We start from the raw sequence: 24,946 nt of genomic DNA on the forward strand, positions 1-24,946 counted from the left end.
CAGCCTGATCGCCACCACCTGACAAGTATTCGCCAAGCTCCCGATGGCGCTTGTGGAAAAGGAATGCTCCCAGTTCTGGACTCGTATCGAGGCAGTGATTGAGGCTGAAGGCAGCTACACTGAATAGATGTCAGCTCTACTGCATAATCAAGTTATCTGAATTGACTTTTTCAATTAAAATAAAGCTGCAGTGTTTTTTTTTTTTTAGGGCGACAACTTTATCATTCCACTCTGTACAAAAAGCTACAAGAACAAATCTTAAACCTTCGTAGTAACCGTGTTAAAAACTCATGTAGTATTTTTTGGCTGCTCCAGATATGAAGTAGCTAATTTTAGACGAACGCTGACGTGTGTAGAAGAAGAACCCACACAGGCCGATTTCACTTCCGCCTTCTGCAGGACATCTGGAGAAAGTGAAATAAACTAAAGAACTAATTTCTTGTCTTGGAGTGATTGAATCTCCATCCAAAAACAGGTATCAAGTCTCCCTCCAGGACGAGAAATTTCAGATGATCCAACATCGAAGAAGCAGAGGTAGGTTCCGAAAATACATGTCACTCACACACGATTCCCTTTATGATACAACATAAATATATAATATAACACGTCATCTCTTCTAATCCATTATTAGAGATGACACATCAAACACTCAACCCTTTATTATAGCAACAACGTAACATTATTGTGGAGTTTGCGTTGGTTGCAGAATTGTATAAATTTTGTCTTTGAGAATTTAAAACCATTTCTTATTGCCCATTTGTTAATTTTATTTGTTGTGTTATAGTTTTCATTTGATGGTATGGATGTATTTTGATCTGTAGCCGATTGAACAGTCATCTACATATAAAGAGCTATGGATGTCAGGAGACAGTTCTTTTGTAATGTTATCAATTTTGATGTTAAATAGAGTTAATGATAATATGCTGGCTTGAGGCAGTCATTGAGTCTGTGGGTCTGATTGAGTGGATCCAATGTGCACTTGGAAAGATCTGTCAGGAAATTTTAATATATTCTGGTAATCTACCTCTTAATCTGATGTTGCAGAGATCTTATGATACCACATTTCAAAGTGGTATCATATGCCTTCAAGATGGAAAAAAATGTTACATGTTTCTTGTTGATAAGTGCTTCTCTGATGTAATTTTTAAGGCTGTAATGTGGTTTATACATTGTTTTTTTTTTGTATCCACATTGAGTTGTCGATATATTTGGTATCTAGATACAAATTTAGATGGCAGTTAATCATTCTTTTAAAAGTTTTACATAGGCAGCTTGTGATTGTTATTAGTCTGTAACATCTTTTCCTGGTTTGGGTATTATTGTTGCTCATTTCCATATTCTTGGGAAATCTTTTGTCCATAAGTTATAAATTTTGAGTAGGAGTTTTGTTGATTCTGCTAAGATTTGCTTCAGGAAACTGTAGTGCATTTCATCTGGTACTACAACAGTTGTGGGATTTTTCTATAGCGGTTTCTAATTAAGTGAGTAAGAAGCTTTTATTATACGGCTCTTGGTTTTAGAGTTAAAGTTTATTTTACATTTTTCTTTTTTAAAGTATTTGAAATTGGTTAATGTACTATTTGGCTGGTGAATTTTCAGCCAAAGATTTCAGCTAGTGTGTTGGTTAGGTCTTTTTTTTATTTGTTATATTATTTTTTTATGTGACGAGATGTCCGTTTGGGCTCTGATTATGTTTACCGGATATTTTTCTGATCATTCTCCATATAGTTTTTGGTTTGATGGAAGTGTTGATTCGGTTAATGAACTGCTGCAAGAAGTTTCTTTTTGATTCTTTAATTGTTTTCAGAGTTTTTATTCTTTGATGTTTGCATAGAATGAGGTTGTTGGCCAATTTTTAAATTTTCTTAAGGCTGCCTTTCTGTGTCTGATAGCCATTTTACATTCTGAATTGAACCGGGGTTTATTTTTTTTTTTGCAGGAGAATTTTTTTCGTATGCATTCTTTGGCTACTGTGGCAAGTACTTTGGTGAATTCTTCCATTGTTTGGATTTGTTGTTCTGTTAATTGTAGTTAGCAGAATTCTTTGAATTCAGTCCAGTTTGCTTGTATTCCATCTAAATGAATAGTTTTGAATGGTGTCATTGTAATTGACTGTAATACGATATTATATTGATATTCCTCATGGTTCTTTGCAGCTGGTCCATGTGTAATCCCAAAACCTTGATGGGTTGCAAATGGTGAGGTCTATGGCACTTGTTGATTTATGCATGTGCCATTCTTTTGATTGAGGAATAAACCATTATTCGGTCAAGAGTCTTACCAAGATTTTTTAATTTTTTTTTTTGCAAGTTGATCTGGGTCTTGCTTGGGAAGTTGTTGGTTTGTGTTCTTATTCACATTTTTCTTCTCCATTTGTATTTGTTTTTTTTTGATTTTCTTTACTTTTATTTGTATTGTTACCAGTTTCCATCTTTTCTAGTATTTAGAAAATATTTTGCGTGTCTTATTTGAGTTTCTTGTTTTCTGGATTGTTATTTGTTTTATTAATGGTTTTTATTGGTTTCTGATAATTGTTTTGCAGGTTTCCAAGATTTTTTTTTTTTAATGCCTCAGTTCAAGGTGGATTCTTATCTTTTTTTTGTCTTGGTTTATTATTTCTATTGTTTTGTTATCTGAACTGGAATACTTTTTTTAAAGGTTATTTTGAAATTTTGGCCATTCTTCATTGTTAAAAGCAATTAGTTTATTAGTTTTTTTTATATTGGTTGCATATTTCATTATGCTGATATAGTCAGTTTGTGTCTTTTTAGGTATATGTATAATCTTTTAAGTATGTTTCGACTATTTTCCTAGCTTCTAGGAAAGTTATGTTTTTAAGGTCTTACCCCTGTCAATTTCCTTTTTGTATATTTTGTGAGTATGCTGGATGGTTTTCTCTGCAGTTTGTACTCATTAGTGCATTCATCTTCTGTATAATCTGGCTCTTTATCCCCACACTTTCTACATTATTTTTTTCCTTTGTAAGTTACTTTGTGGGGTCTGTATTTGTTGCAAAAAATACATTTTAGAAGAGCTGGTATGTATTGTTTGACTTTTACATTTAAGTTGCAGATTTTAATATCTTTTGGTATTGTTGGGATATTAAATGTTGTTCGATACATAAATTTGTTGTAATTAGTTTATTGTACCTTTTTGTATGCATGTGATTGATCAAACCTTGTTTTTTCTTTTTTTTTTTTTAGTTCCTTTTTTATTTCTTCTTCTGTTGCTAGAGATAACTCATAGTTTCGGATTACTCCTTTTAATGAATTTACTCTTTCATATGGAAAGACTTTGCTTTTATATTCATAGAATTTATCCATTTTAAGATTTTCAGTATCTTTATGGTTGGTGACTTCAATTAGTATATTACCATCTTATTTTTTTGGTGGGGGGGGGTCGCTTCTACTATATATTATTTTATATTTTATTTTTTTTTCAGGAATGGTGATAATTCAATTTTTTTCTTTTCTAGTGATTCTATAATTAGAAATCTTGGGAAATTTCCTTCTTGTATGGGTGGTAAAATTTTCTCAGTTTTTTTGTTCTTTTTTCATCCTCTAAGCTGGAGAAGTCAGAAACACTTGAACAATTTCTTTTGGGAACTTCTGGGACAATAAAGCCAGCTTTTGTATTTGTTTGCCATAAATAATTTGGTTAATTTTCATCAATCATGCGACCTTCTGAGTCCAAAATAGAGACATAGCAAGGGGAGGAGGAACCCAGTCGCCTTGCTTATGTCGGTGCTGCACAGAAGAATATTTTGAGTGATTTTCCATACATACAATTAATGTAATGAGCAAATAAAATTAAAAACTCACCAATTTAGTTGACAGCAAAGGCAGATCTCTCTTATTGCCAGCACTGTCTACAGCAATGGTTCTAGGCTGATAACCATTGCCATACAGCCGTTTGCCTATTTGCAGGAGGTTCTTTTCTAACTGGAGGACACTTGACTGATTTAGCTGCAGCTGAGCTTTTACACGCTGAACCTAAAAAAAGTATATAGTTTAAAATCAATTATTAAGAACCAAATTTATTTGGAAAATAAGAATTCAACAGAAAAAACAAAAAAAAACAAAAAAAAACAAAGCAAAAAAATGACTTGAAGCAAAATAGCATGAACGAAAGAAAAAAAAAAAAAAAAAAAAAAAAAAAAAGAGCGCGAATGAAAGAAAAAATAAAATGAGCCCGAGTGAACGAAAAAGCGTGAGTGCAAGTGAACAAAAAAAAAAAAAAAAAAGAAAAAGAAAAGCATAAGCGAATGAAAAAAAAAAAAGAGCGTGGACGAAAGAAAAAAAGTGCTAACAAAAGAAAAAAAAGCACGAACGAGCCTGTGCGAACGAAAAAGGAGAGTGCAAGGGAACGAAAAAGGAGAGTGCAAGGGAACGAAAAAGGAGAGTGCAAGGGAACGAAAAAGGAGAGTGCAAGGGAACGAAAAAGGAGAGTGCAAGGGAACGAAAAAGAGCATAAGCAGACGAAAAAGAGAGCATAAGTGAACAAAAAATAGAGCACAAGTGAATGAAAAAAGAGCGTGAGCAAAAAAAAAAAAAAAAAAAGTGCGAACGAAGGAAGATTGTAGAGAAACCAAAAAGAAAGCCAGAGAAAGCAAACAGTGAAAAACTTTCTGAAAAAAAAAAAAAAAAAAAAAAAAAAAAAAAAAATTACTTCAGTTTTAACTTTGGTCACATGTTGTTGGTTGACTTTTACAATATTCTCAGATTTCTTCAAATTCTCTTTCAGAACTTCACACCTCTTTTCAGCAGACTTTAGATTGGTAAGGAATTTAGAAGCCTGAGTCACTAACACTTTCAATTCAGCCATATCTCGCAGCATCTGTTTTCTGAAATATAGAAAAGAATTCATAACATACTATACCAAGAAAAGAGATAAATCAAGAAACAGGAATTCGTTAAGTAAAGATGAAAGTTTATTTGTTTATTTTGTTTAGCAGTACAACCTTTTTCAGGTCATGTAATGCTGAATCAAGTTGGAATCTAAAAATATTTCCCAAAATGTCATTTAAAAAAATATTTTTTAACAAACATTACTTTTTTAAATTTATTTCTTTTTTACAGCACCATCGACTTTCATTTCATGGGAAATCAAATTGAATTTTTAGGTCTTTTTATCTTCATATATATTTGTCTTTGGCAATTGGTAGAAAAGTCCATAGAAATTTTGAATTACAAAAAGCAAAACCTTAAATCTAATTGAAAAGCATGTGAAACCAAACTGAAACCAATTTGGCTCAGAAAAGTATCAAGATATTCCTATTCTCAATGCTTTCTTAGCTATGAAATTTGGCATGTTGGATAAAATAAATTGAGAAAAAAAAAAATCTCAGCTTCAGAAAGTCTTTCAAAAAAAATAGTTTAACTTACTGTGACCCGACAGGGCACAGGGCAACGATGAAAAACTTTGCTGGTGGGTTGAGAGGCAGCCGGTCTCTTGGGTGGTCCTTTTGGTACAAAGTCAGGAGATTTCGCATTGTTGAATCTAACAGGATGATGATGATGGAAGAAAAGGGTAGCTGTGTTCTTAACAGGTGGTCAAATGATTCTCCCCTCACAAGATAGATAGTTGAAAGGTTCAAGTAGACACCATAAATATATATTTCCTAAGCAGTGAAAACTTGGCACTTATGTTTAATTGAGAGACTAGCAGTCAGATGGTCAGTTAGGTTGTAATCTACCTTGAAGGCCCTTGGGAAAAGCATTCCACAAGGGTGATAATTGAAAGACAAAAGAAAAAATGTTTATTGCAAGATAGACTAGTTCTCATAAATTGGCGTTTAAGGAATATGACAGCTAATAGTGAAGCCATAAAAGTCGCCAAACCATGGGGCATGGATATTTATTGCTTTTATTGAAATAATAATTCAAATAAGGAGAGGAGGGAAGAGGCTCGTTAAAACCAACCGAAAACCTTTTTAGGTTTCTTTTTTTTAAAACTTTTTTTTTTCTTCTGCGTTGGGGTGGAATACTTGGACCTCCCCCTCACCTTTGGGAAGCAGAAGGTTACTGGACCCAGCGAAGGGGTTGGCTTCAACTGGCTGGTGACCATTTGGGACCTGTATTAAGAAGGCAGATTTACAACCAACCGATTCCAATAAGATGCACACTGCCACACGTCTTTGCCCCCCCCCCCTGCAAGCTGGTTGAGACACACCTGTTTTCTTTTCTAAGTTGACCTTTTTCTCAAGTGTAAATTGATAACAGACGAAGAACTTTGTTAGCGAATGAATGCCAATCCCCTAGAATTTGTTCAAGTGACTAACGCCTTGTGTACATACTACTTGTAACATTTAATGCAAATAATTATTTTACGTTATGAAAAAAAAGTTAATCCATGACTTTTTTTTGTTTGTTTGGAAAACGCCGTTGCTTGGAAGTGAAGTCTATTTTCAGATCGGCCCTGTTGACAGTTTGGAAGCCGGACCAAGATTGGAGACAAGTAAGCGAACCACGGCGACGGGGGACAAATTCTACCACTGGACGGAGACAAAAGGTGATGCCACAGGGATTGGAGTCAGTTGCACCTTTTCTTTCAAGCCTGTGCATCTGTTCTGGCGCTTTAGGGTGTTACCTACTTGTTTTTTGTACTTTTATATTTATCTATATAATATTACGATATTCATATTCAATGGCAATTCATTTCGAACCGTCATATTTCATTTGTGCACTTTTTCTAACAACCATCAAATTTTTTTTTCATGACAGGATTGCAAAAAGCACCCAATGATAGTTTTACGAGTACTAGTGCTACGAAAATGAAACCAAGAAAAGATGGAAATAGAAAAGATCCAATACCTTTGCTTCACATATTTTTCCTCCATTTTTCGGAAGCCAACTTCAGCAGCCTGCAGATCGACTTCTTGTTTTTTCAGATCTTTCAACCTCTCAGCATTAGCCAATTCCTGTTCTGCCATGGTCAATTGTTTGGCATCTGGTATAGATATCTTTTCTGTTACTCTCAACTGCTTGGCATCTGGTGCAGAATTTTTTTCTGGCGTTGTCAACAGCTGGGTATCAGGTGTAGAGATCTTTTCTTTTTCAACTTTGGTCTATCAAAATAGAGTAAAAAGTTTAAGTAATAAAAAAAAAAAAAAAATTAATTTCAATACAAAAAAATTCGTTTAAAAAAAAAGTGATACAATGTCAGTTGCTTCACGATTAACACTGCAACAAACATTTTTTTTCCCCTGAAATTCATCAGGTTCCCTATTTTAAAATCCTAAGCCTCATTGAGGAAATTAAATTTATCCACAAGCCAAATAGAAAAAAATGCACAGATTCAATAAGTCAACTGCTTCAAACAATACTAACCTCAACTGACTTCCGAGCGTCTCTAAGGAACTGGTCAAGACCAGAAAGCATTGTCATCGATTGTGGCTCATCTGACTCACTTTCTGATTCACTATCAGACGTATCTTCAGCCAGGTTAATAACAACAGACGGCTGTTTAGGCATCTGCATAGAAAAGTCAAAATAATACAACCAAAATAAATATCTTAAACTATAAATAATGCTTACAAGATGCCTTCAATAAGATTCCAGACTTTTTTCATATGGGTACTTTTACTGATCGTACAAACATGAAACTAGTCCCCTTCGAAGTAATTTCCTCCGGCTGCAATACACTTATGGTACTGTTCCAACAACTTCTGGAAGTTCTCTTGTGAGAGTGTGTCAATGACCCACGTCACAGCCTCTTTCATCTCAACTGTCTCATCATGTTTTCCTTGAGTTTAGAGAATAACACAGGGAGCAAGGTCTGGACTATAGGGAGGGTGAGGAACTGTCTAGATGTCCAGCTTGGTCATGAGAACGTCTTTCTGATCTTCTCTGAACACCATTAGGATAAACTTTGTGCAAATATTCCGCATCCTCAATTCCTGGCGAATAATTATGCGTACAGTACACACACCTACAAATTGTGCACTTATTGTCGCTATAAATACACGACAGTCCTTATCCATGAAATTCTTTATTTGACACTTAAACTCTGGGGTTCTGACTTCCTTACTCCTTCCACATCTCCCATCCCTGCCTTTTTCGAATCTCTTATTTCTCTCAAAAACTGGTGCTCGGTTCATGCAAGATGGTCCAAAAGCAGCTTGAAACATTCCACACGTTTCTGCGGCAATTTTTCTCAAATTTAAAGCATAATTTTATTGCATATCGTTCTTCTAAAGTGTCCTCGCATCCAGACTGCATTTTTGACATTCATCAGCTGTGACAATCAGTCTTTAGTAGAGTGTATTCCAATTTCCTGCTGTAGCAGTTCATTTGAAGCTGAAATCATAAAATTCGCTAGTCAAGTCATAAGATTTATAGCAATAACATTGAATTTTCAAGAGTTTACAACAATTTTAAATACCTGTACAAAAAAGGTCTGGAAAATTATTGAAGGCACTTCGTATGTAGAATAGTGATGTTTTAAACCACCGCATTTCAGGTGAAACCATTATATACTTATGGGTCACATTGAAATTAGTATAAATTCCAAAAATTTATAAAAATGATCTAGTAGATGTTCTAGATGTATGTTTTTTTTTTTTTTAACAAAAACATGTTTATAAAAAAAAAAAAAAAAAGTAATTATTTAGTCAAAATGATTGATTGCAGTTACCTCCCATGGATCGCGTGTACTCTTCAATACTAAAAAGCATCCAATAAAACCATAAAATTGATTAATTTTATCTTCACTTGTGATTATTTTTCTATCGGATCATTTTTTCATAATTTATATTAATTTCGACATGGCATGCAAGTATGTAATGTACTCAGCTGAAATGCGTCGGTTCAAAACATCACTCTTCTACAAAATCACCCTAAAAATTTTATTTTCATATTTATAAACAGTGGGACACCGTAGATCTGAAAAACATCAAGATTTAAAAAATGTGTGCAAGTTCATTACCCCCACCCCCCACACACACACACAAAATAAAGAAATATCTGTATGGTAATGTAAAGAAAATATTGTGTATGTGCAAACATAAAAATCAAATTTATCAAATAGTTTATGTAAAAAAAAAAAAAAAAGAAAAAAAAAAAATTTCATAGCTAAACAATTGATTATCTATAGACTCGTATATGCAGGACAAAGATAATTCCAAATAATTTAACCATGTGAGATTTTAATGGGGAGAGGAGGTTTGGAAAACCTGAAATTTGTCTAAAAATGATTTATAAAAAAAAAAAAAAAAAAAAAAAAAAAAATTGATCATTTAACATGAATTTTTCATGTACAAAATTTTCTTTCAGTTATGCGTACATACATTATAAAAGGGTTTTCATTACTTTTTGTTAAAAAAAAAAAAAAAAAAAAAAAAAAAAAAAGGAGAAGTTATGGACAAGCATAAAAAACATGAATAACCAGTCACCGAAAAATAGTAATCTAACCTAAAATAATCTCCAGGGAGGAAAAATAAATGATTACAATCACAAGAGAAATAATTGCCGATTTATAAAGAGTAATGATTAAATTTTGTTTCCATTAAAATTTTCTCAAAATTAAAAAGAAAAAGTTAAAATTGAAGGGAATTTCATTATAATTTAGCCATTCTCACATATCGAACTGCTGGTTTGTGTTACCAATTAAAAGCATGCTAGAAGTTAAGTAAATTTGGGTTTCGTATTGACATCAACAACAACGAAATTACTTACCACTTTTGGAGGGTAGTAAGGTTTCTTCCTTTCTGGTTCAGCTTTCTCTAAGTAGAATGGTGACTGACTTCTAGATGAACTTGGTGAATCCTCTTTCAGAGAACTGGCCTGAATAAAAAAAAAGTCATTAAGTATTATTTCTATTGTGCTTAAAATTAGATCTCTTTATTAAACCATATATTCAAATATCACATGCAAAAATGTCTTGTTTGGTCATCCACGGATTATTTGGATCAGGAAAAATTGAGTTTGAAAAGCCAGTTAAATAAAAAAAAAAAAGAAAAAAAAGAAAAAAGTTTCTTTCTCCTTGGTATCTCTCCCTCTCTCTTTACAGATACGAGTTAAATAATATAACTACTAGTAAAATTCTCTTTTATCACAGCTAATACGAATTCAAACAAATACATTGAAGACATTGCCATACCCCCCTCCCTCTACCGTGCTAACAAATTACTCACACCTATAAGTATCCTATATCTCTACAAAGTCACCATTGACCATGCAAGGAGTATTAGTGTCACATCTGGACAGATGTATCTACCATTAGTTTCTCAGTTTTAGTCAAGGTCCAAAAAGAGTCTCCAATCTAATAGGTTCTGCACTATCCGCCAAGCTCCAACTCCTGTCTCATCACCACAATGTTGCATCCTTGTGCCTGTTTCACAAGTACTTTACTCAAATGTACTGATGAACTAATAGCATTTGTACCCCCCTTGACATACGCACTCCGACTAATTCAACAAGCAGCAAAATTCCACTCTTTCCCTGCTGAGGTCCCTCGATAGTGGAAAACCTATTCTAATATATTCTTCTCACAAACTGTCAGACTGGAATTCCGTTTTTGTTTCTGACTGTACTAATATGCAGAAGTTTAGATGGAATACAAACATATCTTGTAACTCAACTCTCCACTTAGTTGCCCCCTCATGTCCAACTGGCAATATGCCTTATTTGACAACAAAAAAAAAAAAAAAAAAAAAAAAGATCCAATCATTAACCCCTTTGTTTTAAGAGAGAATCTGTAAGAGAGTGGGGGGAGAACTAAACAGCATACAGTGAGAGGGTGAGAGTAACAAACAGAAACTTAGTAAGAGATGAGGAGGGGGGGAACTTTGTAATTAAATTATAAGTAATTAGAATAATAAAAAAATCTTTTTTAAAACATAACTTAAGTACCCCCTCCTCCCCAAAAAAAAAACCCAAAGCAAAGCAAAAACAAAGTCAAAAAACAAAATTGGTGGCTAAATCAGGGTTTCCCAATGGGGTCCATATAGTATACCGGTGGTGGGGTGGCATGGGGTGTTACGAGACGTCAAGTGGGTGATGCCCAAATTTATCTTTATCATCTAGGGAGTCCAAGATTTTTTAGGGGGCGGTAAAAGACAGAGGTCCTAGTAACATTACTAGGCGTTTCTCAACCCATTTTCTTTGAGATTCACAATTTATATGGAAATTGATTCCATCACGCTTATTTTTACTTAGAAAAATTAATTAAAGAATCACAGCCTGTAATGTTGACAAAGCTTCTTAAGTGTTTCCTGAACCCAATTGATTTCTGATTCACATTTTCAACAAGCCTTTCTCATCTATGGAATGGATTTTGGGGAATAGAAACCGAATGGATGTATGATGATCTAAGACTTTTTCAAATATTCCTAAACTTGTTGCTGATCAACAACAATCCGCATACTGATCAGTAATTCTTGTGATTATTATTCTGATTTTTATTTTATTGATTATTGTATTAACAATGCTATGGTATATTAATTGACCCACTTGATTTATAGTTGTTACTGTTCCCATTCGATCGGCAGTGTGGAATTTTGTTGAATAATCTTTATGAATATTCAATTACTTATTTTCACTCTACTAACATTATTATTTTCTACTACTAACATTATTATGTAAAGACGCATGTAGGGAAGGGATGGTAGTAGGTATCCAAGTGTTCTAGTGGGGTGGAGCCCAAAAAAGGTTGGGAAACCCTGGGCTAAATGAACAATAACGATACTGAGACGCTATCTTGAAAACAAGGGAAATAACTTCAAATAATTTAAACTTGCGAGATTTTAAGAAGCCAGTTTAAACATAGGGATATTGGACAATCTCAAATTCCCTTCAAAATTATTTTTTATAAAAATAAAACTTCTGGATCAATTTATGTGATTTTTGGATACAATATTTTCCTTTCAACACAGCTACGTACATCATATTTTTATTTTTATTTTTAATAAAGCGAAAATTCTAAACAAGCTTCTACTTTAATTATTCTAATTAGACCAAATCACATATTTCTTACTAAGTTTTTATCTATCACTTTCACTCTCTCACTGTAAGACTCTTGTTGTAAGATTTTATAAGATATCTATTACTTTTTATTGCAATTGAAGGTAACAAATCAAAATACAGGATGGAACGATAAAATTGTCGCCATAGAAATGACAATACGATTCCATTTCCGTTTCATGAAAACAGATTTTCATTTTTTGTTACAGATCGTCTACTAGTTGGTCAGTTGTGCACAAATCACAAAGAGCTATAAGAGCCTTCTATCATGTCCGAAAGAGACAACATTCAACGAGTGAGATTAGAGAGGCGCAGCTGTACAACTCATGCTCTCTACCGATCCAAGTTATGACAACAGGACCATTGCCAGCACCCTCAAAATACATCAGTGGATTGCCACGAATAACAGAGACGTGCCAAGGGTGATGAAAAAGTTTCCGGCCACTGTTATGGTCTTTAATATGGTTTCAAGTGAGGGCCACATCATACCTCACCACATGTTTGAAGTTGGCTTGAAAGTCAACACCTAAGTGTACCTGGATGTTTTGAAGAGTATGGTGATCCCGTGGTGCAATCAGATGGCTACTGGCAGACCCTAGGTGTGGCAGCAACAGCAAGACTCGACATTGTCCCATAAGTCCAAAAAGACCCAAGCTTGGTTTCAATGCTACGACTTTGTACCCTTTTCACATTGGCCCCTCTCCTCCCCCGATGTGCACCTGCTGGACTATTTCGTTTGGTCAGATGTTAAGAATATTAACATGATCTCCGGCAAAACTAAAGCCAGCTTGATCGGCGCCATCCTTTGAGTATTTGCAAAGCTCCCACTGGTGCTTGTGGAAGAGGCATGCTCCCAGTTTTGGACCAGTATCAAGGCGGTGATTGAAGCTGAAGGCGACTACATTGAATAGATGTCGGCTTTACTACAAAATCAAGTTACCTGAATTGATTTTGTCAATAAAAGATTTAAAATTAGATTGTCCTGTTGTCTTATTTAGGGCGACACTTTTAGTGTTCCATCATGTATTGGAATAATCCATAAACAAAACGAGAGAGGAAAGAAAAACGAGAGAGAAAGAGAGAGCGTAAAGAAAAACCAGAGAGAGAGAGAGAGAGAGAGAGAGAGAGAGAGAGAGAGAGAGAGCATAAAGAAAAACCAGAGAGAGAGAGAGAGAGAGAGCGTAAAGAAAAACCAGAGAGAGAGAGAGAGAGAGAGTAAAGAAAAACCAGAGAGAGAGAGAGAGCGTAAAGAAAAACCAGAGAGAGAAAGAGCGTAAAGAAAAACCAGAGAGAGAAAGAGCGTAAAGAAAAACCAGAGAGAAAGAGCGTAAAGAAAAACCAGAGAGAGAAAGAGCGTAAAGAAAAACCAGAGAGAGAAAGAGCGTAAAGAAAAACCAGAGAGAGAAAGAGCGTAAAGAAAAACCAGAGAGAGAAAGAGCGTAAAGAAAAACCAGAGAGAGAAAGAGCGTAAAGAAAAACCAGAGAGAGAAAGAGCGTAAAGAAAAACCAGAGAGAGAAAGAGCGTAAAGAAAAACCAGAGAGAGAAAGAGCGTAAAGAAAAACCAGAGAGAGAAAGAGCGTAAAGAAAAACCACAGAGAGAAAGAGAGAGAGCGTAAAGAAAAACCACAGAGAGAAAGAGAGAGAGCGTAAAGAAAAACCACAGAGAGAAAGAGAGAGAGCGTAAAGAAAAACCACAGAGAGAAAGAGAGAGAGCGTAAAGAAAAACCACAGAGAGAAAGAGAGAGAGCGTAAAGAAAAACCACAGAGAGAAAGAGAGAGAGCGTAAAGAAAAACCACAGAGAGAAAGAGAGAGAGCGTAAAGAAAAACCACAGAGAGAAAGAGAGAGAGCGTAAAGAAAAACCACAGAGAGAAAGAGAGAGAGCGTAAAGAAAAACCACAGAGAGAAAGAGAGAGAGCGTAAAGAAAAACCAGAGAGAGAAAGAGAGAGAGCGTAAAGAAAAACCAGAGAGAGAAAGAGAGAGAGCGTAAAGAAAAACCAGAGAGAGAGAGAGAGAGAGCGTAAAGAAAAACCAGAGAGAGAAAGAGAGCGTAAAGAAAAACCAGAGAGAGAAAGAGAGCGTAAAGAAAAACCAGAGAGAGAAAGAGAGAGAGCGTAAACAAAAACCAGAGAGAAAGAGAGAGAGCGTAAACAAAAACCAGAGAGAAAGAGAGAGAGAGCGTAAACAAAAACCAGAGAGAAAGAGAGAGAGAGCGTAAACAAAAACCAGAGAGAAAGAGAGAGAGAGCGTAAACAAAAACCAGAGAGAAAGAGAGAGAGAGCGTAAACAAAAACCAGAGAGAAAGAGAGAGAGCGTAAACAAAAACCAGAGAGAAAGAGAGAGAGCGTAAACAAAAACCAGAGAGAAAGAGAGAGAGCGTAAACAAAAACCAGAGAGAAAGAGAGAGAGCGTAAACAAAAACCAGAGAGAAAGAGAGAGAGCGTAAACAAAAACCAGAGAGAAAGAGAGAGAGCGTAAACAAAAACCAGAGAGAGAGAGCGTAAACAAAAACCAGAGAGAGAGAGCGTAAACAAAAACCAGAGAGAGAGAGCGTAAACAAAAACCAGAGAGAAAGAGAGAGAGCGTAAACAAAAACCAGAGAGAAAGAGAGAGAGCGTAAACAAAAACCAGAGAGAAAGAGAGAGAGCGTAAACAAAAACCAGAGAGAAAGAGAGAGAGCGTAAACAAAAACCAGAGAGAAAGAGAGAGAGCGTAAACAAAAACCAGAGAGAAAGAGAGAGAGCGTAAACAAAAACCAGAGAGAAAGAGAGAGAGCGTAAACAAAAACCAGAGAGAAAGAGAGAGAGCGTAAACAAAAACCAGAGAGAAAGAGAGAGAGCGTAAACAAAAACCAGAGAGAAAGAGAGAGAGCGTAAAGAAAAACCAGAGAGAAAGAGAGAGAGCGTAAAGAAAAACCAGAGAGAAAGAGAGAGAGTGTAAAGAAAAACCAGAGAGAAAGAGAGAGAGCGTAAACAAAAACCAGAGAGAAAGAGAGAGAGAGAGAGCGTAAACAAAAACCAGAGAGAGAGAGAGAGAGAGAGAGAGAGCGTAAAGAAAAACCACAGAGAAAGAGAGAGAGAGCGTAAAGAAAAACCAGAGAGAAAGAGAGAGAGCGTAAACAAAAACCAGAGAGAAAGAGAGAGAGCGTAAACAAAAACCAGAGAGAAAGAGAGAGAGCGTAAACAAAAACCAGAGAGAAAGAGAGAGAGCGTAAACAAAAACCAGAGAGAAAGAGAGAGAGCGTAAACAAAAACCAGAGAGAAAGAGAGAGAGCGTAAACAAAAACCAGAGAGAAAGAGAGAGAGCGTAAACAAAAACCAGAGAGAAAGAGAGAGAGCGTAAAGAAAAACCAGAGAGAAAGAGAGAGAGCGTAAACAAAAACCAGAGAGAAAGAGAGAGAGCGTAAACAAAAACCAGAGAGAAAGAGAGAGAGCGTAAACAAAAACCAGAGAGAAAGAGAGAGAGCGTAAACAAAAACCAGAGAGAAAGAGAGAGAGCGTAAAGAAAAACCAGAGAGAAAGAGAGAGAGCGTAAAGAAAAACCAGAGAGAAAGAGAGAGAGCGTAAAGAAAAACCAGAGAGAAAGAGAGAGAGCGTAAAGAAAAACCAGAGAGAAAGAGAGAGAGCGTAAAGAAAAACCAGAGAGAAAGAGAGAGAGCGTAAACAAAAACCAGAGAGAAAGAGAGAGAGCGTAAAGAAAAACCACAGAGAGAAAGAGAGCGAGAGAGAGAGAGAGAGCGAGCGTAAAAAAAAAAAAACCAGAGAGAGGGAGAGAAAAGAAAAAGAAAAAAAAGAGGAAAAGGAGATAAAAAGGAAAAAAAAACCAACTTACTATTACAGATGGTGGAGTATTATTGTTACTGCTGTTGGTAATCTCTTTCCTTCGATTGGCTATAGATTGTAAAAGTTGCGCTCGGAGCAACTTTTCTTCTTCCTCATCTTCATCATAGGGAGGCTCGGGAGGTTTCTCTGCTTCGGGGTAAGGCTCTTCAGGTAAAGGGGGAGGTGGTGGTGGTGGCATACATGTGACCAGGTTTAAAAAATTAGGTGGTGGAGGAGGAGGTAGCAAGGGCTGTGGTATGACAGGTGGACACAGAAACTGCATAACAGGACCAGCTAATGTGTTGCCATCCGTCAATAAAGGAACTGGAGGTGGTGGTGGAGGAGGTAACTTTAACCAACCCTCAGGTGGCTCGGTCCATTCTAGTCTTAGATCAGAGAAATTCTGATCTTGAAAAGCACTTGGAAACTAAAATGGAAAAAAAGGTAAAATAATAATTAAAAGAGGAATAATTGTAATATAAGAAACAAGAACAATCACTTCTAGAAAATTTATTTTTTCAAAATTGGCCAAAGAGTTTCGGAAAATTACCTCCTTTTTATTATGATTCAACCTCTTTGGTTTCCTTTTGTTTTGCAAAAATTTTCTCTAATTGTCTTCGAAAACGGTTTTCATTAAAAATTGATTTTCTACCTCATTGTATTTTCAGAATCTTTGGATATGTTCATTACTGTGACACAACAATCAACCAGATACCGTTGGTTTTACTTGAAATTCAATTTTCGCTACAATAACGAAGAAGTACCGACTTAGTTTTATACAAAGGGGCCAAAACCAAGAAAGAAAAATCTTTGTGAAAAGATAAGCAAAATTTTTATGAAGTTTTAACTTAAACATCAATTAATTTTCGAAATGTCAGTTTCTTTAGAGTAATTTTAGGGGCATAATATGGGTGTAATCTCATTTGAAATAGAGATATTTGTATAGGGTGGGGCAGAAATGACAGGTGTTTTTGAAATTGCTATTACAGGGGTTGGACAAAATAATGGAAACCAAGTGTTGGAGGGTGGGCAGAAAAGGTCTTGCACCAGCACATCTTTTTTTCTCAAGGGCCCATAGAGATTCATGAGACCATGCCTGAAAAACTTGTATCTTGCTGAAAACATGAAACCAACATTTTGGTCATGTTTCTAATTTAAAAAAACCTATTTTTATATATATATTTTTAAATTCAATTTCCACCCCAAACAAGGCATAGTGCCACTTTGAAGTAGAGGGTTACTATCGGGGACATAAGTTGCAGGGATATTATGAAAAGGGGATGAGTAGCAAGATGATTGTTCACATTACACTTGAACTTCTGCATGTCGGTACAGTTGGGGAAGCAGAATTCTAGAAGTGAGTTCCAAAGTCTATCAGATCTGGAGAAGAAACTGTTGGAGTAGAAGGCTTTCTTACACCTAGGGATATCTCTTGTGTAGGGGTGGGATTTAGCTGCTTGTCGGGTTTGTCTAGAGTATTAATTGGGTTCTTCGTTATTGTAGTGGAATTCGAAAATTGAAATACTGAATTTCAACTGAAACCAATGTTATCTACTGAATTGTCAGATCTCAGTAATGAAAATATCCCAAAATTATAAAAAGAAAAAAACAAAAGGTAAAAAATTAATTATTAATGAAAATAATTTTGAAGACAATTAGTGAAAATTAACTTAAAAGAAAAAAAACAAAAAAACTGGAGAGTTCTAATTGTAACAAAAGGGAGGTAAATATTTTCTGAAAACAAACTCTTTAGCCAATTTTAGCAAAACTTAATTTTCACTAATTGTTTTTGAAAAATATTTTCATTAATAATTTTCTACCTTATCATTTTTCATATTTTTTTTGCATATTTTCATAACTGAGAATTCAGTAGATACCATTGGTTTCACTTAAAATTAAATTTTTCAATTTTCAAATGCCACTCCAATAACAAAGGACCATTACTTGATGCAAAATTCACAAGGCATTTCCATTATTTTATCCAAGCCCTGTAATAGCAATTTCCAAAACACCTGTTATTTCAGCCCCACCCTGTATTATTCAGTCATTAAAGAACAATTAAGCATGGCTCTCCGAATTTAAATTTCTTCCAAGTTCCTGTAAGCTTAAATTTTTAGGCATTTTCCAGAATCAAAATCATATTTCAATTTTGATCAAAATCCATTATAAGGATTCTAGACATAAAATTTAGTATTATTATATTAATATCATTGTATCTTAATTTTAATCTTCATAAGAAATAAGTAACGTAAACCTGTTCTGGAGATTAATTTTACCAATTTTTTAAGATCAAGACAAGGGTCATTCCAAAAGTAAAGCCCCCTATTTTTTGTTTTGTTTAAATTAAAAGTTGAAAAGTTATGAAGATGGAAGTGGTACCATTAAAACAAGCAAACTTGTATTCCAGAATTTTTATTCTACATGGTCACCACTATTCTCCATGCACTTTTGCTAAGAATTCAGTGACTCATTTCTGCTTCTGATGCAGGTCCATAAGGGTTGCTTTCTTAGATTGTTGCAGATATTGACAATGTGATAGAGATGGAACTTTCATGCCATGAATGCATAAGTTTGATCATCATAACAATGCAATTTTTAATTCCCTCTGATCCAATAATAGAAGTAGGAAACATTACTTTTTTAACATTCCTTGTATTATTCTAGCATGTGTGCATGTTACATACATTATACACATGCATACATATGAACAAAGTGATGTACTGCTCATAAGAAAAAAAAATGGTTCTGGTCCAAAAATTCCTTCTATATAAAAAAAACAAAAGAAAAATCATAAGAGTCATGACAAGACAAAAATGTTGTTGCAATATTTTGGACGTTTTAATGGGGTATGATCCCACACAGTCGGATGATTCTATTTATCAACGATGCTGCTAAGAACTGACGAATCGAATTAATTCACGTTCTGCTACAAACCAATCAGAAACCAGAATTGCTTCATAAATATTAAACTTTTTCTGGAGCAATTTCACATGTTCTTTCCCGGGTTTCGACACGGTAAGAATATTTTGTTCTGTGGAACTGTCTACTACAAACAAGTCACCTCCCAGGACTTGTGTGTGACAGCGAACCATCTGAAACTGTTCTGAAACTCAAAATGGCTTACACTTCTAGAAATTATGTGAATTCATCCAATAATTTTCTTCTAAAAAAAAAAAAAAATGTAAATAAGCAAAGAGGACTGTTATAGCTGCCATGTTAAAAAAAAAAACAAACAAACAAGGGAGATAATTTAAATTTGCAAGATTTTTAAATTCCCATTAACTGCTTAAACAGGATTTTATTTATAAAACTAAAGCTACTTGATCAAATTATGTGATTTTTAAAAAAATATGTTTGGTTTCAGTCACAAGTACATACACCATACAAGCTTTTCTTTATCTTCATTTTAATATATAGGGAAAATCTTCATTTTAATATATAGGGAAAATTTTGGACACGAACCAAAAAATACTTACTAGTACGTGTTCACTTCTTTGTATATCAATCTTAATATCTTCAATCTCTGGAACTGTACTTGTACCGTCATCGGAATCAATATCCATTGCAACTTCTTCGTAATTATCCTGCAACAGTTTGGATACTTTTCCATCTGTTTTGGGATCATATTTCTTTAATGATGGGGACTGAAAAATAAAAATAATCAATTTTGTTCGGATGATACCCAAATGGAAAGAATGGTTTGGTTAACCCAGCATAAACCCTGTTTAACAAGACACTAACATTTCCAAGTGAAGAAATCAAATTTTGAATTGTTAAATACCAAGTTAGATGCATCCCCCCTCCCCATTTCTTCAGAGGTAGACAATGATGGAGTGTATACAGATGCTATCAGAACAAGGATATAATCCGCATGGAAGAAGTTCAAAGAGCTCATTCCCATTCTGTCCAACAATGGTATACTCTTGAAATCCCGTGTTGCTAGTGTTCCGAGGAGACTTGCTTCATGCCACCAAAACTTGGGCTGTCACTGTTGATACGAACAGGCTCATGAGAAACGACAACACCATGGTCCGGTGGATCTGCTCTTTAAAAATTATGGGCAATAAGTGTATGGTCAATCTGAGAGAACATCTTGGCATCTCCCCTTTGGAAGTTATACCAAGGCATGGAAGATGGAGTTGGTTTGGGCATGTGAAGAGAATGGATGACAACCTTTAGCATCCAAACACAGAATGTTGTCCTTTGATATCAGAAGCAAATACCATATTATTGTTTTCTTCTGCATGAAAATGAAAGCAAGTAATTTTTATAAACAAATTCAGATTTCATATCATTTAGATTACTTCAGACTACTGTTCTTATCTTGAATTTGCACAACGTTTCGTTTAATGTAACTGCTGACCAGGTGTATCTTCTTGAATCTTTCTGATGAACTTAGGAATCTGCACATAATTTCTAACGGAACCCTTTATTTAATCCATAAAATTCCATGCACATTGCCGAATCCGACAAGATACACCTGAAGAAGATTGGCAGTTACATTGACTGAAAAATGAAAATAATACTTAAGATGAGAATAGTAGTCGGATTAATCCAAATTATCAATCCTCATCTCAAAAATTCAGAAACAATTCAAATTTACCACCCTTTATATTTACATGTTAGTGGATTGAATAAGAAATAATAGCTGGCCAAATTAAGAATTATTATAAATATAAATAATATTGTTAATAGTATATGTTTAGAGTATAAGGATTAGAAAATGTGAAAATATTTTTATGAAGGGCCTAAACGGTCACTTGTTCAGGAGATTAAAGAAAAATGTCCAGTATAACAGTAGCAGCCATTTGCAAAAGTAAGCAGATGCAGGTCAGCAGAAATCTGCAAATCCTGAAGTACTAAACAAAAAATAATTTTTCAAAGTATTTAAATTTCTTAAAATTATAGTGCAAATTATTGATTAATTTTCTATTAATTTAAAAATTCTGGTCTTGTTTAATTTTATGTTGACTGACACTGGTACCTCAGAAATCTGTCTCCATCATAATAGCTTTCTTAACTGGAATAAGTATTTTCAAGAAGAAACTAAACTAAACAGATATATATTTGTGCCAATAGCAGAAAACTAGCCCCCCTCCCAAAAAACTGTTGGTGATTAGGACTCGAGACAGGGTGAGAGTTAACTCCTTTGACTCTAACATATTGGTAATCAAAACAAAAACTGCTGATCTGATTAAATATTAAATTTGATGAAACAAATTGGAGGCCAAATTTTTTTTTTTTTTTTTTTTTTTTTAAAAAACAGACCAATATTTACCTTATAAGATTGAAGAAACACTTTTTTTTATGTATCCTGTACTGAAAAAAGACACTGATCACAAAAGCAGACAGATAAATTGAGTAGTACTTATGCACATTAGTGACCACATTCCTGGCGTATTTCGGACAGGCTATGTAAACCACCAGATGATGCTGAAACACATAGCAAATAAAATCTTAGCAGCCAACAATTGGCAAATAGTATTTTTTGTTTATTAAATTTGTTACAGTACTTTTTGTTCATTAAATTGTTGAGTGAAAGTACAGTTACCCCCACTCCCCGTTAAAAATGGTTTTCTAAATGACAGTGTTTACTTTTTCAGCATGGTCCGTAAACTGCCCAAAATTCTGGTCTTACTGGTACCTCAGAAATCTGTCTCCACCATAATAGCTTTCTTAACTGGAATAAGTATTTTCAGGAAGAAACTAAACCAAATTTTTTTTTTTTTTTTTTTTTTAAAATTACCATGACGGTTTCCAATTAGAATTAGGTTTTTCTTTTCTTAATTTAGAACTGTTTGTTGGCATTTCAAAATTAGCCATAGTTTTCTGGTGGGGGGGGGAAAAAAAAAAAAAAAAAAAAAAAGGTCCTCATTTTTACAGAAGTTTTTGTTCATCACTTTCTGGAGGTTTATGTAGTAACCTGCCAGAATATGCTGATGATGCGGTCCTTATTCTGCACAAGTATAAATTGATTTTACTTTATATGCAAGATGCGTTGTGTCCATTTCCATATATTTGTGTTACTATTTTATATTGTTATAAACGATATATTTATAGTGTTACAGGCAGAAGAATTACTAAAGAGAATTTAGTACATATTCATGAAACACCAGCATCAATCAGCAGCAACTCACTGAAGTAGTAGTGTTTGTAAGCAAAAGAAATGTATCTTCCAAGTCACTTTAATAAAACATGCAACCTTTTTGACGGCTACACAAGTATTATGCAATCAATTTGAAATACATAAGATTATTAGCCTTACTTTGCTATGACTGGTCCGGAGACTGGGAAAGTCCTTTTTCCGATCCTTTAAGAATTTAGCAAGCTTTTCTAATTGCTGCTGAGGATCTTCCAACTCCAGAATTTTATAGATGTCCCTTCGCTGATCATCGACAATTTTATGGCCAACTCCCAACTGGGAACGCCGTGGTCGGGTAGACTGATGCCGTCGGGTGAGATGCACTCTTCTCCGTGTTGCACTGCTGGCTGATATTCGATCTCTAAGGACTAAAAAACAAAACAGAATATTAATAAAAGGAATGAATTGCATTTTCATTTAACTAAGTTTGCTACTTGAAGCACTTGAAAAACATTTTGCATTATTTGGATTCTTCAAATTACTTCTCTTATCTTGAGTGTTATTTTCATGTTTCGCTTGATGTAACCTACTTCCGTCACATCTTTTTAAACTGAAATCTTTCTGTTGAACTCTGAAATCTGTACAGAATTTCAATTCTAGAGTTCGACAAGATACATCTGAAGAACGTTAGAAGTTACATCGACCAAAACATGAAAACACTCATAATAAAAAACATTAATATATATAGGCACAAATTTGTTTTAAATATGTCCGTAAAGAAAAAGAAAATTGTCATTTCACTAGCAATATATTGCAACTTTTTAGCCAGGAAATAAAGCAATAATTGTGAAACAGAATTATTATATCCAAATAATCATCGAATTAAAAAAATAAAGTTAATTAACAAGCTGAGCATGCGGGATCCTCCTCCATGAGTAAACGATTTGGGGCCAATTTTACCCCTATAATGCCCCCTAGGAAAACAACCAGAGTTATCCTGGAAAATCTGTTCTCGCAAAAAAGTTTACTTTCACCATTACTAGTGCTTGTGCAAAATTAAAAAAAAATCCAAGGCATGGTTATTGAGAAGTGTGAACCAACAAACAGGCGTTAAATTACTAGGTTTAATCTCTCCTTTGTCAGAGAACCAAAAATTAACTTTTTCATAAGCAATATTAGTCTGTTTCAGTCAAGTGCAGTATATTTAAAAAAAAAAAAAAAAAAAAAAAAAAAAAAAAAGCAAAAAACGTGTGTGCGTGCGCGCATGTGCATTTCTTGTGTATGTCTGGCAAAGGCCTTTGGAGGGAGGGGGGGGGAACGCTCCAGACAGTTACTCTTTCTTAAAACCTTTTTATATGGTACCTTGATTATAATAGCTATAATTTACCAAAGGGGGTGGTGTGTATCTTTTATTTGGGCGACTTGGGGAAATCAATAAAAACGGTCCTCTCGTGACGACGACCGGTTCTACGCATGCGTCAGATGACGTCATGACCTGATTTACTTTAAATAGTTGAAAAACTGACTAAATTTCATGTACGTTGCTAGTGAAATTTCATGTACGTTTCGCTTATCCACCCCCGACCACACACCCAAAAACACCCGGGTACCCATTGATTTTTTTTTAAATTTTAATATCGAAACAGGCTTATTCAAGCCATTTTTCACATGTTTGTTTTTCTGTTTTCATTGTTCGTTTGCCGTACGTTAGTTTTTTTGTGTTTTGTTTCGATGTTTGGATTACCTCCCCCCTTAAGTTTTAACGTCGTTTTCTTTTTTACTTCACTTATAACAAATTAACCTGGTCATTGACGTCGTTGTCGTAACGCTCTACAACTTCCGTGCGCGCACCTGTCAATTTGGTTTTGACTTAAATAAATTCAAACATCTTTCAGTAACTCATTCTGGCTGGCCGATTTTATTTTCAAACTTCGCCTCAATCTTCGGGTTCAATCCTACCAGCTACCAAATTTGCGCTATTTTGTTGGGTCGCGTGTTTGTTCGGCTTTTTTTTAGTAGAAATAAAGTGAAACTAATCGAAGTAAAGGCAGTTCCTCGGCTTACCCGCCGGGGACGCCCAGAAAGCAAATCAGTTTGGATCAATGTGGGTAAAACCATATCAGACAATTGCTATTCATTTCCCTTATGGCATGATGTTTGATTTTATTAAATTCATGCACCTGTCACACAGCTTTTTAATTGTTTAATTTCATCTTTCATTGCACTGCCTTCGTAGCGTCGAGGTAAATCATCACGCTTTTTTTTTTTTTTTTTTGTCGCTATCGCCTCAAGGATTCGGGTTCGAGCCTACCTCTTGCCTCAAAACCTTTTTTTTTTTTTTTTTTGCTCTCCAAAGACCCGGGCAATGCTGGGCACCACCGCTAAGAAGTTTTAACAGTTTTTTTTTTTTTCTATCACGTTTGCTGTTTTTCTTTATATTTTTCCGATTTAAAAAAATTTTTTTTTTACTACAAAGTTTTAACATTGTTTTTTTTAAAAATAATATTTAAACAGGATTATTACTTGCTTTGTTTTGATTTACCCCCGCTCCCCCACACCTCTAAACACCTTGGCACCCCCGCTAGTATATATAATATATATATATATATATATATATATATATATATAAATAAATATAAAAGGCAAAGTGTGTGTGTGTGTGTGTGTGTGTGTGTGTGTATCGCAAAAACTTTTGACAGAGGTGATGTCGCCAGATAGTTATCATTTTGAAGTTCGAACCTTCCGATGACAAATATCGAAAAATTGGCTGAAAACATTCATTCACCCTCAACTGGGCAGTTTTTGTACAGGGAGGAGTAGAAAAAAAAAAAAAAAAAAAAAAAAAAAAATCATTCCTTCATTTTCTCTCCTTCTGCTACTATGACGACGTCATATTTGACCTAGAAAACGTTGACGTTAGTTTAAACCACCTGCAGTTTTTTTTAAACGTTTAATTTCGTCACTTCTGTTTCTTTGGCGTTGGAGCAAGCTGTCAGACTTTTCTGTCTTAGCCTCCTCTCTACCAAAACTTTTTTCTGTCTTAGCTGACCTCTCTACCAAAACTTTTTTTGTTCTTTTACAC

General features: G+C 34.7%; 1 protein-coding gene across 1 annotated transcript in view; it reads right to left on the bottom strand.

Moving 5' to 3' along the window:
- The window catches only part of LOC145249581 (zinc finger C3H1 domain-containing protein-like), a 113,306-nt gene that overhangs the window by 66,380 nt on the left and 21,980 nt on the right, over positions 1-24,946 (bottom strand). The window contains exons 4-11 of the mRNA XM_080111279.1: positions 22,048-22,292; positions 19,259-19,426; positions 15,793-16,209; positions 9,675-9,782; positions 7,329-7,472; positions 6,813-7,066; positions 4,669-4,843; positions 3,822-3,992 (exon numbers count right to left, since the gene is read on the bottom strand). Of these exons, the coding sequence (XP_079967405.1) occupies positions 3,822-3,992; positions 4,669-4,843; positions 6,813-7,066; positions 7,329-7,472; positions 9,675-9,782; positions 15,793-16,209; positions 19,259-19,426; positions 22,048-22,292 (1,682 nt within the window). The remainder of the gene's footprint in view (positions 1-3,821; positions 3,993-4,668; positions 4,844-6,812; positions 7,067-7,328; positions 7,473-9,674; positions 9,783-15,792; positions 16,210-19,258; positions 19,427-22,047; positions 22,293-24,946) is intronic.

This window comes from Euprymna scolopes, chromosome 28 (genome assembly GCF_053919585.1).
Source record: "Euprymna scolopes isolate OS-2025 chromosome 28, ASM5391958v1, whole genome shotgun sequence".
Classification (NCBI taxonomy): Eukaryota; Metazoa; Mollusca; class Cephalopoda; order Sepiida; family Sepiolidae; genus Euprymna; species Euprymna scolopes.